Source organism: Mustelus asterias, chromosome 20 (assembly GCF_964213995.1).
Source record: "Mustelus asterias chromosome 20, sMusAst1.hap1.1, whole genome shotgun sequence".
Lineage (NCBI taxonomy): Eukaryota > Metazoa > Chordata > Chondrichthyes > Carcharhiniformes > Triakidae > Mustelus > Mustelus asterias.
The window spans coordinates 66,343,302-66,359,565 of record NC_135820.1 but is presented as its reverse complement, the minus strand read 5'-3'; the positions used below and the strand labels follow the sequence as shown (position 1 = coordinate 66,359,565).

Sequence of the window (16,264 nt, the reverse complement as noted above, 5' to 3'; positions counted from 1 at the left end):
TGAAATAATCTCGCTTTTCTTTCTTTCGATCTATAGAAGAACAAAGAGCATAATAATATTGTATAACTTATAATCGGCAATAAATTATATTTATATCATGCCTTTAACTTAGGAAATGTCCCCAGCTTCATAAGAGCTAGTGATGAGGAGTGTTACATGAAGAGAAATGGAAATTTGGCACTCAGTTTGCCAAAAGACTGTGATCGCTGGATCAATTAAAATTTCCCAATACTAATAAGTGTTTTTTTTGGAGTAGCCGTTTCAAGGGAATGGAGCAGAATTGGGATATAGATTAGCTATGATCTAACTGAGTGACGGAACAGGTCCGATGGGCTGAATGGTCAGCTCCTGCTCCCATGTCTCAACGATTGGCTGCATGCCATTGGCTAGCAATTCCACAGGGCAAAATCATCAAACTCCTGAAAATTACAGAAACTATTGTATAGTCCCGCAACAAATGATGTGTTGAAAGAATGATTGCACAGTCAGGAAAAGAAGCGCCTGTCACAAAGTAAGGACACACTAACTGATGCAACACACAGTCAGGAAAAGAAAATGAGTAAAATACATGAGTAGGATGGTATGGCAGGCATTAGCTATGAGGAGAGGTTGGAGAAACTTGGTTCATTCTCACTGGAGCGATGGAGGTTGAGGGTTGAGTTCTCACTGGAACGAAGGAGGTTAATAGAAGTCTACAAGATAATGAGAGGCGTGGACAGAGTCGATAGTCAGAAGCTTTCTCCCAGGGTGGAAGAGTCAATTACGAGGGGGCAAAGGTTTAAAGGTGCGAGGGGGCAAAGTTTAAAGGAGATGTACGAGGCAAGTTTTTTTTACACAGAGGGTGGTGGGTGCCTGGCGAGGTAGTGGAAGCAGATATGATAGTGACTTTTAAGGGGCGTCAGGACAAATACATGAATAGGATGGGAATAGGGGGATAAGGTCTCCAGAAGGGTAGGGGGTTTTAGTTCAGACGGGCAGCATGGTCGGTGCAGGCTTGGAGGGCCGAAGGACCTGTTCCTGTGCTGTAATTTTCTTTGTCCTTTCTTCATCAACTTTCTCCCAGAGCACAAGACTGATATCAGCCATGGGTCTGGATTGAGTTACTGATACACAGCAGAAGCTGATTCCCTATCAGCACAGCCTTGACGTACAGCTCTGATAATGTTTTTTGAGAGCTTGTGTGGATTTGAAGGCAAGGAAGTATTAACTGTTTGATCCACATGAACCGTACAAAGGAGTGAAGTGCATTCGATTGAAAATAGTTAAAAGTCCAGCATGAAAATAAAGGTCTTGTTAAACAGTGGTAATCTCCCAAAATGACTTTCCACTCACCTGATTTATATTACATTAGTCTGACTTGAAATTCAAAAACAGTCAGTCACTGAGGATCTGAATATGTAATGGCGTGAAAAGCGATTGTTTTTAAAATTGACTCTGATTTGACACTGGAGAGCTTTCTCAATTTGGACTGAAAATCTGAAACTAGAGGAGCCAGAAAAACTAGGCCAAGTGGGGCTGACTGATGCCAAGAGGCAGAACCATGGCTGTAGCTCAATATGTGGGCTGCGCGTTTGTTGCACTAGTTCGTGTGTCCTTAGTTTGTGAAAGGGGCTTCCAGGGCTACAGAACTACAGCCCTGCTTAAGACATTACCAGTTCTGAAGGCAAGATGTTCTAATGCCAACTAACTGAGCAGATGTGAACATTCGTAGAATCCGACAGTGCAAAAGGAGGACATTCGGCCCATCGAGTCTGCACCGATCACAATCCAACCCAGGTCCCATCCCCATAACCCCATGTATTTATCCAAGCTAGTCCACCTGACACTGAGGGGCACTTTAACATTGTCAATCCACCTAACCCGCACATCTTTGGTCTGTGGAAGGAAACCAGAGCACCCGGAGGAAACCCACGCAGACACGGGGAGAACGTGCAGACTCGCACAGACAGTGACCCAAGTCGGGAATCGAACCTAGGTCCCTGGTGCTGTGAGGCAGCAGTGCTAACCACTGTGCCACCGTGCTGCCCAAGAAGGGCTGATGCAGTCTTCTTTTGTGGACATGTAAGAAACAATGGAATTAAGTTGCATGCAGTCATATATATAATCACTACAGTGCAGAAGGAGGCCATTTGGCCCATCGAATGGATCATGATTTTTCGAAGCAGTTACACTTGGTAGTGAGAGTCTATGCGAGCTAACATGTCATTTTATGACATGCAATCTTTATCCTGAACTTTCCATTAGAGATGGGTTGGGGCGGGTCTTCAGCCAATCACCCTGATCCCAACCCAACATCCTGGACAGTGGCTCATTACGAAAGGTGCGGTGGCACAGTGGTGAGCACTGCTGCCTCACAGCACCAGGGACCTGGGTTCAATTCCTGGCTTGGGTCACTGTCTGTGTTCTCCCTGCGTGGGTTTCTTCCGGGTGCTCCGGCTTCCTCCCACAGTCCAGAGATGTGCGTGTTAGGTGGATTGTCCATGCTGAATTGCCCTTTAGTGCCAGGGGGAGTAGCTAGGGTAAATACATGGGATTACAGGGATAGGGCCTGGGTGGGATTGTTGTCAGTGCAGGTCGATGGGCCGAATGGCTTCTTTCTGCACTGTAGGAATTCTATGATTCTAAGGCAGTCTGGCGGGATCTCTGCCACACAGAGGGAGGTTGCCTGTTCAATGACAGATGTTCCTTTTGCTCTCTGTAGAAAATGATTTGTTTTTGATTTGCACCCAGTTAATTAATCTTTCCTCGCCAGATATTACTCGCAACTCAAAGAACTGACAGCGTTTTCCTTTTATGTTAAACGTTAAAAAATAATCATCTGGTTAAAGAATTCAAACTCTGCACATGTGTGTATATTGGTAAATATAACTTACAGGCACAATTTTTAGCCGTCACCGCATCTCCATAGAAACCTGGTGCGCAGAGTTCACAATGAGGCCCAGCAGTGTTATGCATGCAGTCCAGGCAAACCCCAGTCAGTGAGTCGCAATTGCTGAACAACATATTAGAATCCGTGTTGCTGTTGCAGTTGCATGGTTGACACTGGCTTCCCAGCACCATTGGGTTTCCATAGTAACCTGGGGCACACCTTCACAAGAAAGGAGAAAGTCATTAATAGACCAAATCAGAAAAAAAAAACCCAATTACAAACACGCTGCCCAAGTTTCACTGACATAAGAACAAGGGCTGAAATTTTCCGGTCTTGCCCACCCCTGCTCCCACTGCCAGCGGGAACGGGGAATTTGATGCTCAGCCAAATCTCCGTTCACAGCACCAGGGCAGGATAATCCCAGGCACGGGGCGAGTTCGGAGAATTCCGGCCATGGTATTTGAGAATTTGGGAAATGTTGTGGGGTTCAATACAGGCATCAATCGGAGGATGACTTGGGGCAGAACAGTCTGATTCACGGCAAGAGGACACTCAGTTTGATAACTCTGCTGAGTAAGTTCGAACCGTAAAAATCAGGGACATTACAAGGGTCAACTTCCACAGGTGCAAACGACTCACTACAGTAACCTGTAAAGTAACAGTTCTTTGCAGTTTCACTGGCTATTCCACAGCTGCAGATACCTGATACCACCGACTGTTTCTTCAATAATCACTTACATCTACTGGCTTGGATTTGCTCTGCACTCAGACCAAAGTTCTTGAGTCTTTTTTTCTCTCATCTAGCAGGCATCAAAATACCCTTAAACATTGGAGTGTTTTAAAAAACCACAAGAAATAGGCCATTCAGGGGCCCATCACGCCTGCTCCCCTATTTGATAAGATCATGGCCAAACTTGGACATTAAATCCACTTTCCCATCCTATCCTCCACATCGCTCGATTCCGTTAGTGCCCAAAAATCAATCAATTTCAGTCTTGAATGTACTCATCAACTGGTCACCTGGAACCCTCTGGAGTAAACAATACCAACGTGAAGAAAGTTATCCTAATCTCAGTTCTAAATGGCTGACTCCTAACCCGGAGACCAGGTCCCCTGGTTCTGGACTCCAGAAACAGCCTCTCCGCATTGACACCATCAAGCTCTCAAGTATCTCCTATGTTCCAGTAAGATCACTTCTTTTTCTTCTAAGAACAATATAGTACCCTTAGGACCCTTCCAATTAATCTCTCCTCATGAGAGAGCCCTCTCATTCCAGGTATCAATCTAGTGAACCTTCACTGAATCGTCTCCAATGCAAGCATGACCTTCTTTAGGTAATGAAACCAAAACTCTACACAGTAATCTGGGCCTGATATAACTGCGGCTAAAAATGACAAAGATCTACTTTCGCAGTTTATTGCCCATGCGATTTGACTTCCAAGGAGGAGGTGGCATAGCAGTATTGTCACTGGACTAATAATCCAGAGACACAGGTAATGCTCTGGGGACCTGGGTTCAAATCCCACCATGGCAGATGGTGAAAGGTGAACTTGATTTTAAAAAAGCTGGAATCAAAGGTCTAATGCAAAAAATAACACAGCAGTGTGTAGTTCTGCTGCGGCACATTTTGCACTTACTGTTCCAACTGACTACTCTGTCTCTCAAAAGAAGGTGGCCAGAAAGAGGTTTCCTATTCTGTCAAAAGATTCAGCTATCCCTCACATAAATGATAAGCACCATTCCTAAGTAACATTTTAAAATTCTGCTCAGATGAATCAACGGGGCGGCACGGTAGCACAGTGGTTAGCACTGCTGCTTCACAGCTCCAGGGTCCCGGGTTCGATTCCCGGCTCGGGTCACTGTCTGTGTGGAGTTTGCACATTCTCCTCGTGTCTGCGTGGGTTTCCTCCGGGTGCTCCGGTTTCCTCCCACAGTCCAAAGATGTGCGGGTTAGGTTGATTGGCCAGGTTAAAAATTGCCCCTTAGAGTCCTGAGATGCGTAGGTTAGAGGGATTACTGGGTAAATATGTGGGGGTAGGGCCTGGGTGGGATTGTGGTCGGTGCAGACTCGATGGGCCGAATGGCCTCCTTCTGCACTGTAGGGTTTCTATGATTTCTATGAACTATTTCTATGATTTCTATGAACTACACTCCCGTAACAGTCACCATCTCCATGACTTGTTATGTCAATAAGGTACAATGCGCTTTCCCCAATCACACAGACACACACACACTGACCTTTCACATTTTAAGCCTGCGTAGCCTGGCATACAAAGACACTGTGTACGATCCCCATGGTTGACACAATCCTTCGCAAAGCTAAGAAAAGTTGTTAGAAGAAGGGGGAAAGAAGAAGTGACACGCATTATTTGAATAAGTACTTAATACAACTCCAAGGACAATTCAGTTCAATGTTGTCCCCCTGCCGTCCGTCCCCCCGCCCCATCCCCGCTTTATCCTGAAGAATTGGAAATACGTACTTGTTAGAAGAAACAGTGAGGGGACACGGACACTGAACACAAAGCGATGCTGCTCCAATAGCAGCGTTTTCAACAAGGCCAGTCTTACAGCGCTCACAGTTATCTCCTTCAGTGCTATGCTGGCAGTTCTAGGGGGAAAAAAAGTTTTATATTTAAAAACTTTGCCAGTTAACTTGCTCTCAAAATGTTCATGGAAAAAAAGATTTAAAAATCCGATTCGCTGCTGGCACGATAGTGGTCGAGCGTCCTTTACCTGAAACATCTGAGGCCGATTTTGTTTCGGTTTTTGGCTATTTTCAGTTTTTGAATATATAGTTAGGATGAGTAAGTAGAGACTTGTGGAAACCTAGCTAGCAATAAGGGGCTGGAGAAAGGATTTGCCTCCCTCAGTGAAGCGTTAGATCATTTGTGAAGCAAAGGAAAGCAGCTTCTGGCAGACTGGACTTGGCATTCTTACCTGGAATGGGCACTGCTGCATTTGCAGTGTTTATCAGCACGGCGTTCGCCAATGAATGGAGCTCCTGGCACTGATTGTATCCCCCAGACTGCTGCAAGGAGGTTGCCTCCATTAAGCTGGTGGCCTCCTCTCGTGGCAGTGGGCTGCCCTGCCACTGGCAAAATGCTGGCATGCCCTTTAAATTACTCATAATTGGAGTTGTGGATATGCCTCTGTGGCACAGGCAACCAATTTGTTTCTTGGCTGGGGGGAATTTCGCCATCAACAGCACTGAATTAGGGAGACATTCCGATGTGCCCCTCCACGCCCCCATCCTCCCATTTCTCACTCGATAGTTGGCACCCTTCAACATTTTCCTTATTTCTTTTAAAAGGTACGTAAGATGGTAATTTTGTAGATTTGCAAAATAATAAACAGAATAAATGTTTGCAATACTTACTACACATATTCCAGATCCACCAAGGCACTGGTCTGAGTGGCCATTGCAGTTGCAGGGTACACACTTACCCAGGAAAAGCCCCTTTGTATCTCGGTAATAGCCCGGTGAACAGTCCTATTGGATAAGATTTTAAGAAAGGGTTTTGAAATAAATCACTCTTCCGAGTTCTCCACAGACATATCGGATGGAATTCACCCATCCAGCCCACCATGGGAATCGTCGCGGACGGGGGACAGACCATGCAAAGGACTGTTGATCTCTGGTGGGATTTTCCGGTTTTGGAGTGAGCGTGGCTGGAAAATCCCACCCATCATAATCGTACACCTGAACCACAATGATAAGTCAGCCATTTTATGAAACTTTCAAGTTTCAATGTCAGCCATACTGCAGCAAAAAGGTTAAAGACACCATTCGATCTCTTAACATTGTTAATAAATCCCATCCAAAAAAACCCACCCAAATCGATGAGATGGACTGTTCCACATCCACCTTGCATGGTCTTATGCATCATTTTGTTGGATAAGATATCAGAGGAAATGGAATTAAGGCAGATAAATGGAGTTAATATATAGATCAGCTTATGTCTGAATCATAGAACCCCTACAGTGCAGAAGTTGGCTATTCGGCCCATTGAGTCTGCACCGACATCGGGCATAGGGCAGTGTAGTGCCAAGGGGGTGGAGCCTAATGGGGGCAGGGCCTGATGGGTGGGAAAAATTGGTGCGGGTGGGGGTCCCGCTGCCACTCTGTGCCGGGATCAGTGGGGGAAGGAGGGAGGCCAGCGATCGGGGTGGGCTGGGGGGGGTAGGTCAGCCTGCTTGTTGGGGGGAGGGTTGGGGGGGGGGGGTGGAATTTTTCAGGGGCAGGGTAAGGGCTGGAGATCAGGGCGGGCCTGGGGGGACGGGTGTGGGAGAGGGTGGATTCAGGGTTGGCCCGAGAATGATCAAGGGGCCAACGATCGGACATTGGGGGACTCGGAGAGCTGGCAATGTGAGGATCACAGGGTCGGTCAGCGAGCGAGCTGGCCAGCAATCAGTGCGGGGCTACTGCACATGCACTGACCTCAGTGCTGAGAGATCGGCGCGTATGCAGTGGTCCGCTTAACGCTATGCAGCCAGCTTCCCGGGCTGGAATAAGCCCCGCCCACAGCTTTATAATGATATACACGCTAGTGACCTCTGCAGTGTACAGAGTGTGGGAGTATCCTCCCTGAACCCCCATTGAAAAAACCAGCGTGAATTACTCCAGTTTTCACGCAAATCCGACACATACAATTGTTTTTTTAGGAGAATTCCGGCCGCTATCTTGCTCAAGGAGGTGAGTTTGTAAAGATGGGTGCATAACACAAACTGCTAAGAATCTTACAGCACAGAAGGTGACCATTCTTCCCATCTTGCTTATGCTTTCCCTTTGAAATAACTTTTCAATTAGTCCTACTCCCCTGCTCTTCCCCAATGTCTCTTTGGCAAGATGGAAACCAATGACATATTTAGACGAAAACATTTTGCAATACATGGAACATTTCCCTGATAAACATTCCCTGTATTTTCATTGGGTTCACAATCCTCCCAATGAACTATGTGATTTAAAAAAGATAAAAATCAGTCCCAGATTTGGAGAGTGCAGCCCAATATTTACAATCGAAAGGAGTTGACTCGTGTTAATGACCAGTACAGTCACTAGCAAGGAATAAACACTTTACTAAACAAGAGATCAAAGAAACCAATCTCCCCGTACCTGACAGGAATCTCCTATATAATTGGCTGGGCAGTGACAGATTTCCACATTGCTGGCTGCAATCCCCTCACCAGAGTCAGAAGCTTGTTCAAGGATCACGTTCCTCAGCGCGACAAGCTTGGCCAATTGGGAGTGAAGGGCTCGAATCTGTAGCCCATCCAGGCTGGCTAACACCATCATCATCTCCTCTCTGGACACCGGGTTGTGTGTCTGCATGTGCCTGAAGTTACTCTGTGCAAAAGGAAGCACATTCTACACATTAGGTGTCTGTACTCGTGTTACGGGAAACAGAATCGAATCACTGGATTGAGATAGAAACATAGAAGATAGGAGCAGGAGGAGGCCATTTGGCCCTTCGAGCCTGCTCCGCCATTCATTACGATCATGGCTGCTCGTCCAACTCAATAGCCTAATCCTGCTTCCTCCCCATAACCTTTGATCTCATTTGTCCCAAGTGCAATATCCAGCCACCTCTTGAATACATTCAATGTTTTGGTATCAACTACTTCCTGTGGTAATGAATTCCACAGGCTCACCACTCTTCGGGTGAAGAAATGTCTCCTCATCTCCGTCCTAAATGGTTTACCCCGAATCCTCAGACCTTTGGTTCTGGACTCCTCCACCATCAGGGACATCCTCCCTGCATCTACCCTGTTCCTGTTAGAATTTTATAAGGCTCTATGAGATCCCCCCTCATTTGTCTGAACTCGAGCAAAAATAATCCTAACCCAGCCAATCACTCCTCATACATCAGTCCCGCCATCCCCGGAATTAGCCTGGTAAACCTTCGCTGCACTCCCTGGAGAGCAAGAACATCCTTCCTCAGAAAAGGAGACTAAAGCTGCAGGCAATACTCTAGGTGTGGCCTCACCAAGGCCCTGTATAATTGCAACAACACATCCCTGCTCCTGTACTTGAAACCTCTCGCAAGGAAGGCCAACATACCATTTGCCTTCTTTAACGCCTGCTGCACCTGCATGCTTACCTTCAGTGACTGGTACACAAGGACACCCAGGTCCCACTGCACACTCCCCTCTCCCAATTTACAGCCATTCAGGTAGTAATCTGCCTTCTTGTTTTTGCTTCCAAAGTGAATAACGCTGCTGTTTCTGTGCCATTTCTTTTCTCTGTACTTAAACAGTCCTCAATTACTAGTGCTGCATTAGCCCAGAAGCTGCATCTTGTACACCAACTCCTCTCTTCTATCAACCATGAAAAATCCTCAAAATACACATTTACGCTGCACAGATTTACATCGGTCCAGTTCCCGCGTGAAATGGAGCGAGATCCTTCCAGGAATCCTGCTTCACTTCACTCTGGAGTCGATGCTCTCTCTCTCTCTCTCTCTCTATCCCTGGATTTAGGGATCACTGTGAAAACAAACCCATTGCAATTCGGAACGTAAAACACTCCCTTCCTGCCAGCGGGATCTTTCAGTCCTGCCAAAGTCGACTCCCACACTGCGGGTTCCCTGGCAGTGGGACGGGCGATCCATAGACACCAGCGGCCAACGGCGAGCCGCCTCCGCTGTGGCGGGCGAGGGAAGGCTCAGTCTTTTTAACCTCAAAAATTGCTAAAATCTTGTACAGTGTGCTGGGTGGTGCTGCAACATATACAACACTGTACTTGGCAGCTTTAATACACGTTCCACCCATTATAAAAAGCAAATGACAAAGTAAGTGATTTCAAACCTCCACCAATTGAAGCTGGCTCTTGTGCAGTTGACCGGGTGGGGGATAATCCTTCGCTATGTACATGATGGTCATCTGGTTCCCCTAATGGACAAGGAGGAATTGTCAAAGATTAAAACACTCCCTGCAAAATGACACTGCTCATCTGTGGCAGGTGGGCACACAATTCCGAATAAAAGAGACTTTGAAATCTGCAGGGCTGATGGCTTGCCGCCTCCAGCACTGCTTGTGGGCCAGGTCCAGCCCTTCAACTTTAACAAAAGCTTACCTTCAAAATGACGTCGGGGCGAGCTTCAACTGGCAACGAGAGGATGTCACCGCGTGGAACCTTGTCTCGAAGCTGGTAGGTTAGGTTCCCTCCGTACGATGAAATCTTCGAGGAGAAAAGTTTTGAGTCACGTAATAATGGAGATTTAACAGATTAAACATTGAACAATGTGAAAAATGGGTTTGTCAACGTAGCTGCCCAGAAACTGGACTGTTGCAAGAAAACAACAGTTCATCAACTGTTCAATCTCGCAAGCCACGCCAGGAAAATACTATTGGCTAGGCGATCTCCAGTGGTCTAGGTGCATTTCAGAAACTCGCACTGAGCTAATTTCCTGTTCTAATACAGAGCATCATGTCCATTTCCGGGCTCTTTCCAATATACGATTGTGACCGACCACACAAGTGTGCTATGTATATGTTGCAGCTAGTTATCCCAAGCTTATAGCAACAAGGCTCCTTTGACAGCGTCTTCCAAACCTGCAACCTCAACTATCTAGAAGGACAAAGGCTGGAGATGAGTAGAAACATTACCATCTTCTCTTCCAAGCCACACTATCCTGAAATAAGGCCACTGTTGGCCATCACTCACCCCTCCCGATCTCCACCACATTGCAGGACTCTCAGTAGCTAGGTGGCGGTGTCCCTGTTGTCTGACTGGTGCCTCCTTCATGACCAGAGTACTTGAGGCAGGACTGGCACACCAAGAAAGCCAGTCGTCCCTGATGACACAATGGGACCAATCTTGAGTGGCCTTTGCATTTATTAGGCCTTGGGGCCAGCCTCTGTGTTCCCTGAATTTATGGGCCCTGGTTTCAGATGGCATGATGGCACAGTGATTAGCACTGCTGCCTCACAGCACCGGGGACCTGAGTTCAATTCTGCTCTGGGGTGACTATGTGTGGAGTTTGCATATTCTCCCTGTGTAGATTTCCTTCAGGTGCTCCAGTTAGTTTCCTCCAAAGATGTGCAGGTAGGTGGATTGACAATGCTACATTAGAAACATCTTTGAACACTAAGGGCAAATAAATGCATGGGGTTACGGGGATAGGGTGGGGGAGGTTGGGCCTGGATAAGATGCTATTTCGGAAAGTCGGTGCAGAGTTGATGGGCTGAATGGTCTAATTAGCAACATTAGCTGAGAACTTCTGGTAAAACTATGCAACCACTTGACAGCTGCATTTTCAAAGCTGCTGGTACAGATCAGCATTCAAGCAATCGATTCTTCAGCAACATTGTCACATAAAGAAGGACTTGAACAGAACAAACTTTGCCCAGTCTCTGTGAACTATTCTGCCTTCAAATCCACAACTGGGTGGTTTTACCAATCGGGGAAACATTTTGTAGTGTGTGGACTGTAACGAAGGTATTACTGCTCGTTGGCGTGAATCTGCCTTGATGTACCTGGTCCCCAAGATAGGGAGATGGTGCCTGCCAGTACAGCTCCTGGTAGATATCGGCCACGTAACGAAGGTCAACTTCAACCTCTTGCTCCTCAGCGTTGAGGGTGACTGGTAATTCTTGACGATCTCCACCCACCAACGTCCAGCCACTCATGTGAACAAACTGAAATTGAAAATGGCACAGGATGAAAGGTTGTTCAAACTGAAAACTACCGCTCAGAGACATGGGGCAAGATTCTCCGGCCTCCCAGCCGAGTGTTCCTGCCAGCAGGAGGTGGTGCGTTGTTTGCTGGCGGTGGGATTCTCTGGTCCCGCCGCTGCCAACGGCCGGAGAATTCCGGCTACGCTTCCATTCTGGAGTCGGACATTTACACTGCAGAACTGCCTCAAGATTTTGTCGTGAAGAAAACCAGTGACTCTTCCACCGATACAAACTTGCACAGTGCGCCTATATTTCAGTCTGGACCAGGCTCTCCTCCAACGATTCATAAACTTCATACCACAAGAACAAACAACATCCTTCCCTGATAGAGACAGCAACCCAAAGGCAGCTTCAACCTCACTCAGTGGCAGAAGGGTTCGTAACCAGGGGGCACAGATTTAAGGTGAGGGGTAAAAGAACCAGAAGCTAAATGAGGAAACCTTTCTTTATTATTTTAGTGAGTTTTTCCGATCTCGAATGCGCCGCCTGAAAGGCTGGTGGAAGAAACTTCAACAGTACCAATTCAAACAAGATGGGCCAAAGGGCCTTTTGCTGCACTGTAGACCTCTATGACTCTAAGAGCTGGATAAATACTTGAAGGGGAAAAAGAAATACACGGCTATCAGGAAAGAGCAGGGAAATGGGATCAATGAATTAACTCTTCCAAAGAGCAGACAGAAGTACAATGGGTCAAACGGTCTCCTTCTGTACTTTAACACTCAATGAATAAAATCAGACAGTCAGGATCCAAAAGTTAAAGATATTGGGCGGGATTTTCCGGCCCTGCTCAAGCGAGACTGGAAATCATAGAAACCCTACAGTACAGAAAGAGGCCATTTGGCCCATCGAGTCTGCACCGATCACAATCCCACCCAGGCCTTACCCCCACATCCCTACATATTTACCCGCTAATCCCTCTAACCTACACATTTCAGGACACTCAGGGGCAATTTTAGCGCGGCCAATCAACCTAACCGGCACATCTTTGGACTGTGGGAGGAAACCGGAGCACCCGGAGGAAACCCACGCAGACACGAGGAGAATGTGCAAACTCCACACAGACAGTGACCCGAGCCGGGAATCGAACCTGGGTCCCTGGCGCTGTGAAGCAGCAGTGCTAACCACTGTGCTACCGTGCCACTTGAGGTCAATGGTGATTTCCATTGTCCATCCCTCGCCTGCTCCGAATCCTTCGCCTAGGGGAATTTCACAGTAACTTCTTTGCAGTGTTAATGTAAGCCTTACTTGTGACTAATAGATAAACATTGAATCCGTGGCAGACGGGGCGGTAGAATTCCGGCGATAGGGAGAGGGTGTGCCCAACACCAGAGTTTCACACAACAGGAATTTGGGTCTTTAGGCTGTGCTGCGGTAACAAGCATCGGAAAAGCTATCCATATATTTTCTGGTGAAAACCATTGTCCAAAATCTGATTTTTATATTTAATTTCTATAATCTTTCCATTTTCTTTTATCATGGCATGTCAATGCGAAGGGGCTAAACTATGAAAGACAACCTCAGTTGGACAGCGCTGTCAACAGTGGAGCTTTCTGAGGAGAATTTGACACTGCGTTGGCAAGGTGCAACTCACCGCAGTCCTTCTCTTCTCGGAGATCTGGCAGCGATCGGTAGCCCCAAAGCAGAAGCAGCTGGTACAACCTTTCGGATTGGCTGGGTCCAAGTAGAACGTTCCCAGGCGGCAGGTGTTGCACTGTGGGCCTTCCACATTTTCCTGAATGCAGAAATTCAGCAAAAGATAAAGATACAAAAGTGCCCACCTCATCCTATAATTTAGCTAGTCAGACCTGCAACATTAATCAGGCAAGATTGCTCTGATCACTTAAAGGGGTCATAGAATCCTACAGTGCAGAAGGAGGGCATTTGGCCCATCGATTCTGCACCGACCACAGTCTCACCCAGCCCCTACCCCCATGCATTTACCCTAGCTAGTCCCCCTGACGCTAAGGGGAAATTTAGCATGGCCAATCCACCTAACCTGCACATCTTTGGACTGTGGGGGGGAAATCAGAGCACCCGGAGGAAACCCACGCAGGCATGGGGAGAAAGTGCAAACTCTGCACAGACGGTGACCCAAGCCGGGAATCGAACCCAGGTCCCTGGCGCTGTGAGGTAACAGTGCTAACCACTGTGCCACCGTGTCGTACCAGAAAAACTCCGTGAAACTGATGTGATTTGAACATGCAACCTTCTGATCTGTAGCCGGGCGCACTCCCATTGCACCACAAGCCTGCCAACATGGAGGGATTTTCCGGATTTTATTCCCAATTGGCCTGGGTTTCAGATCTGCTTTCTTGCCTCTCCTGCATGGAGTTTTAGAGTGGGGTGGGGAGTTTATATATTGTGCTAAAGCATTGCTGTTTTGTGAGGCATTCTGGATGAACCAGGCCTACTGGGTCTTTTCTTAATGTGGAGATGCCGGCGTTGGACTGGGGTAAACACAGTAAGGAGTCTAACAACACCAGGTTAAAGTCCAACAGGTTTATTTGGTAGCAAACGCCACTAGCTTTCGGAGCGCTGCTCCTTCGTCAGATGAGTGGGAGATCCGTGGGAGTGGATAATCTCCCACTCACCTGATGAAGGAGCAGCGCTCTGAAAGCTAGTGGCGTTTGCTCCCAAATAAACCTGTTGGACTTTAACCCGGTGTTGTTAAGACTCCTTACTGGGTCTTTTCTCACCCACTGTTGTTGTTTTCCATATTCACAACAACACATGGTTTTTAATTCAATTATTGGGGCGGCACGGTGGCACAATGGTTAGCACTGCTGCCTCATAGTGCCAGGGACCCGGGTTCAATTCTGGCCTCGGGTGACTGTATGTGGAGTTTGTATCTTCTCCCCATGTTTCCTCCGGGTGCTCCAGTTTCCTCTCACACTCCAAAGATGTGCAGGTTAGGTTGATTGGCCATGCTAAATTACCCCTTTTGTCAGGGTAAATGCGTGGGGTTACAGGGATAAGGGCCTGGGCGGGATTGTTGTCAATGCAGACCCGATGGATCGAATGGCCTCCTACACTGTCGGGATTCTACGACTTGTACAGGTGTCTGACAGAAACTGAAAAATCATCTCTACACGAAATTAGATGAAATGACATTATCAATTTAAAGCAAAACTCAAGACCAAACATCGCATCGGTATCCTTGGTCAAACAAATGATTCCCCTCACTGCAAGCCCACGCTTTGTGATATATTTTTATTTGAATAGTCAGCAGTAATTGCATACTCTCGGGAATCTAGCCTGCTGAAACTTGCGAATTTGGCGATTTATAGATGGTTAACTCACGCTGAAGCAAAATTAGTCAATGGATGTACCTCTGCTGATGGTTTAGAATCCCCCAAACTGTCAGCTTTTCCCCAGCGAGGCCTTCAGACCCACTGACCGTTTGATACAATGTATATTCAGTAATTCCTGTCCACAGATTGTGTGAGGGGAACTCGGGGTGGCGAGGCCAGTAAATCAGAATCAAAGTGCACATGGATTTCCATCGGTGAGGACCTGAGGTAACCTGTGCGTTCAAATTTGATAAGAGTGCTTGCCCACTGAAATTCTGCTCTGGAGAATGCTCAGTTAGAAAAGCTACCACAATCAGGCAGCATCCAGATATTGAATTTGATGATCGGGGGCCAAGGTCAAAATGAATGGCGGAACAAAGCGTTAGAATGTAACCAGTGACAACTTTGTATTGGATGTAATGTGGCCAATGGTAACAAGCTGTGAGGGTCAGCTGACCCAGTAAACCATGGAACCAATTACAGAATGATGTGATGGTCAGCTGACTGACTATAAATAAGAACCTGTTGGGAATTGTGGGGAACTTGGATTGGCCCAGGGCGAGGCCCCAAGTTTGGAGTAATGAAGTTTCTTTATTAAACCCTTTCTTTGATTTACAAGTTGGAGTAAGTTTTGTTATATTCTTATTGCCTGCATTTGAAGAGTTCCTTCTGAAGAAACACGGAGGGCTGAAAGGCCGACTCCTGCTTCTATTTTCTATGTCTCGATGTTGCAACCTGAAGAAAATCAGTAGAAAAGGCCAATGCTAGCTCCAGCCACGTTAATACAGTGGGCGCGATCTTATCGACTGTTCCTGCCACGCTCCTGCTGCAGCGAAGTCAGACAATTTGGCGGCTGTTCACTGCAGCGGGATGGGAAAATCCCGCCGGAATGAACAGCCGTAACATCCCGGCCAGTGTCTATTTAGTATGTGTATAGTCTGCGTGAAAGTCCAATCGGCAGATTTTAATTTATATAATTGATGCCTTTCTATCTTACTTCAGAAAATAGGCCGTTGGTTCATTAACATTCTCCATAAAGCAGGTCTGAAGGTGTTTGAAAGCACGTCATAATTAACCTGATCGAGATCTTAAAATGGCCGCTTTGCATTTCAGATGATCCGTTGTAAAGTCGTGCGTTTGCCTGGAGTTGCTCGGCTTTGATCGAACTGACCTTGCAATGACATTGCCCAGTGATGGAGTCACAGATGCTGGCTTGGGTTCCAGCCCCATTGCAGTCACAAGGCATACAGTCAGGGTAGTGGTAGAATCCAGGGGCACAGCGATCACACCGACGTCCAGTTACATTGGGCTTGCATCTAAACAAAGAACCGGGTTAGGTGTTAACAAGGAGAAGATTTGGCCCATCACAATGTCCTTGGCCAGGGTTTAAAGCTTCAAACTTCAAATGACAGAGTGAATCCTGCACCCT

At 47.0% G+C, this 16,264-nt stretch overlaps 1 protein-coding gene across 3 annotated transcripts in view; it reads right to left on the bottom strand.

Moving 5' to 3' along the window:
• The window catches only part of lama5 (laminin, alpha 5), a 297,320-nt gene that overhangs the window by 69,688 nt on the left and 211,368 nt on the right, over positions 1-16,264 (bottom strand). For all 3 annotated transcript variants that reach the window (XM_078236714.1, XM_078236713.1, XM_078236712.1), the window contains exons 36-45: positions 16,007-16,151; positions 13,137-13,277; positions 11,345-11,506; positions 9,942-10,046; positions 9,674-9,757; positions 7,983-8,213; positions 6,246-6,359; positions 5,350-5,477; positions 5,108-5,188; positions 2,874-3,088 (exon numbers count right to left, since the gene is read on the bottom strand). In XM_078236714.1, coding sequence (XP_078092840.1) covers positions 2,874-3,088; positions 5,108-5,188; positions 5,350-5,477; positions 6,246-6,359; positions 7,983-8,213; positions 9,674-9,757; positions 9,942-10,046; positions 11,345-11,506; positions 13,137-13,277; positions 16,007-16,151 — 1,406 coding nt within the window. The remainder of the gene's footprint in view (positions 1-2,873; positions 3,089-5,107; positions 5,189-5,349; positions 5,478-6,245; positions 6,360-7,982; positions 8,214-9,673; positions 9,758-9,941; positions 10,047-11,344; positions 11,507-13,136; positions 13,278-16,006; positions 16,152-16,264) is intronic.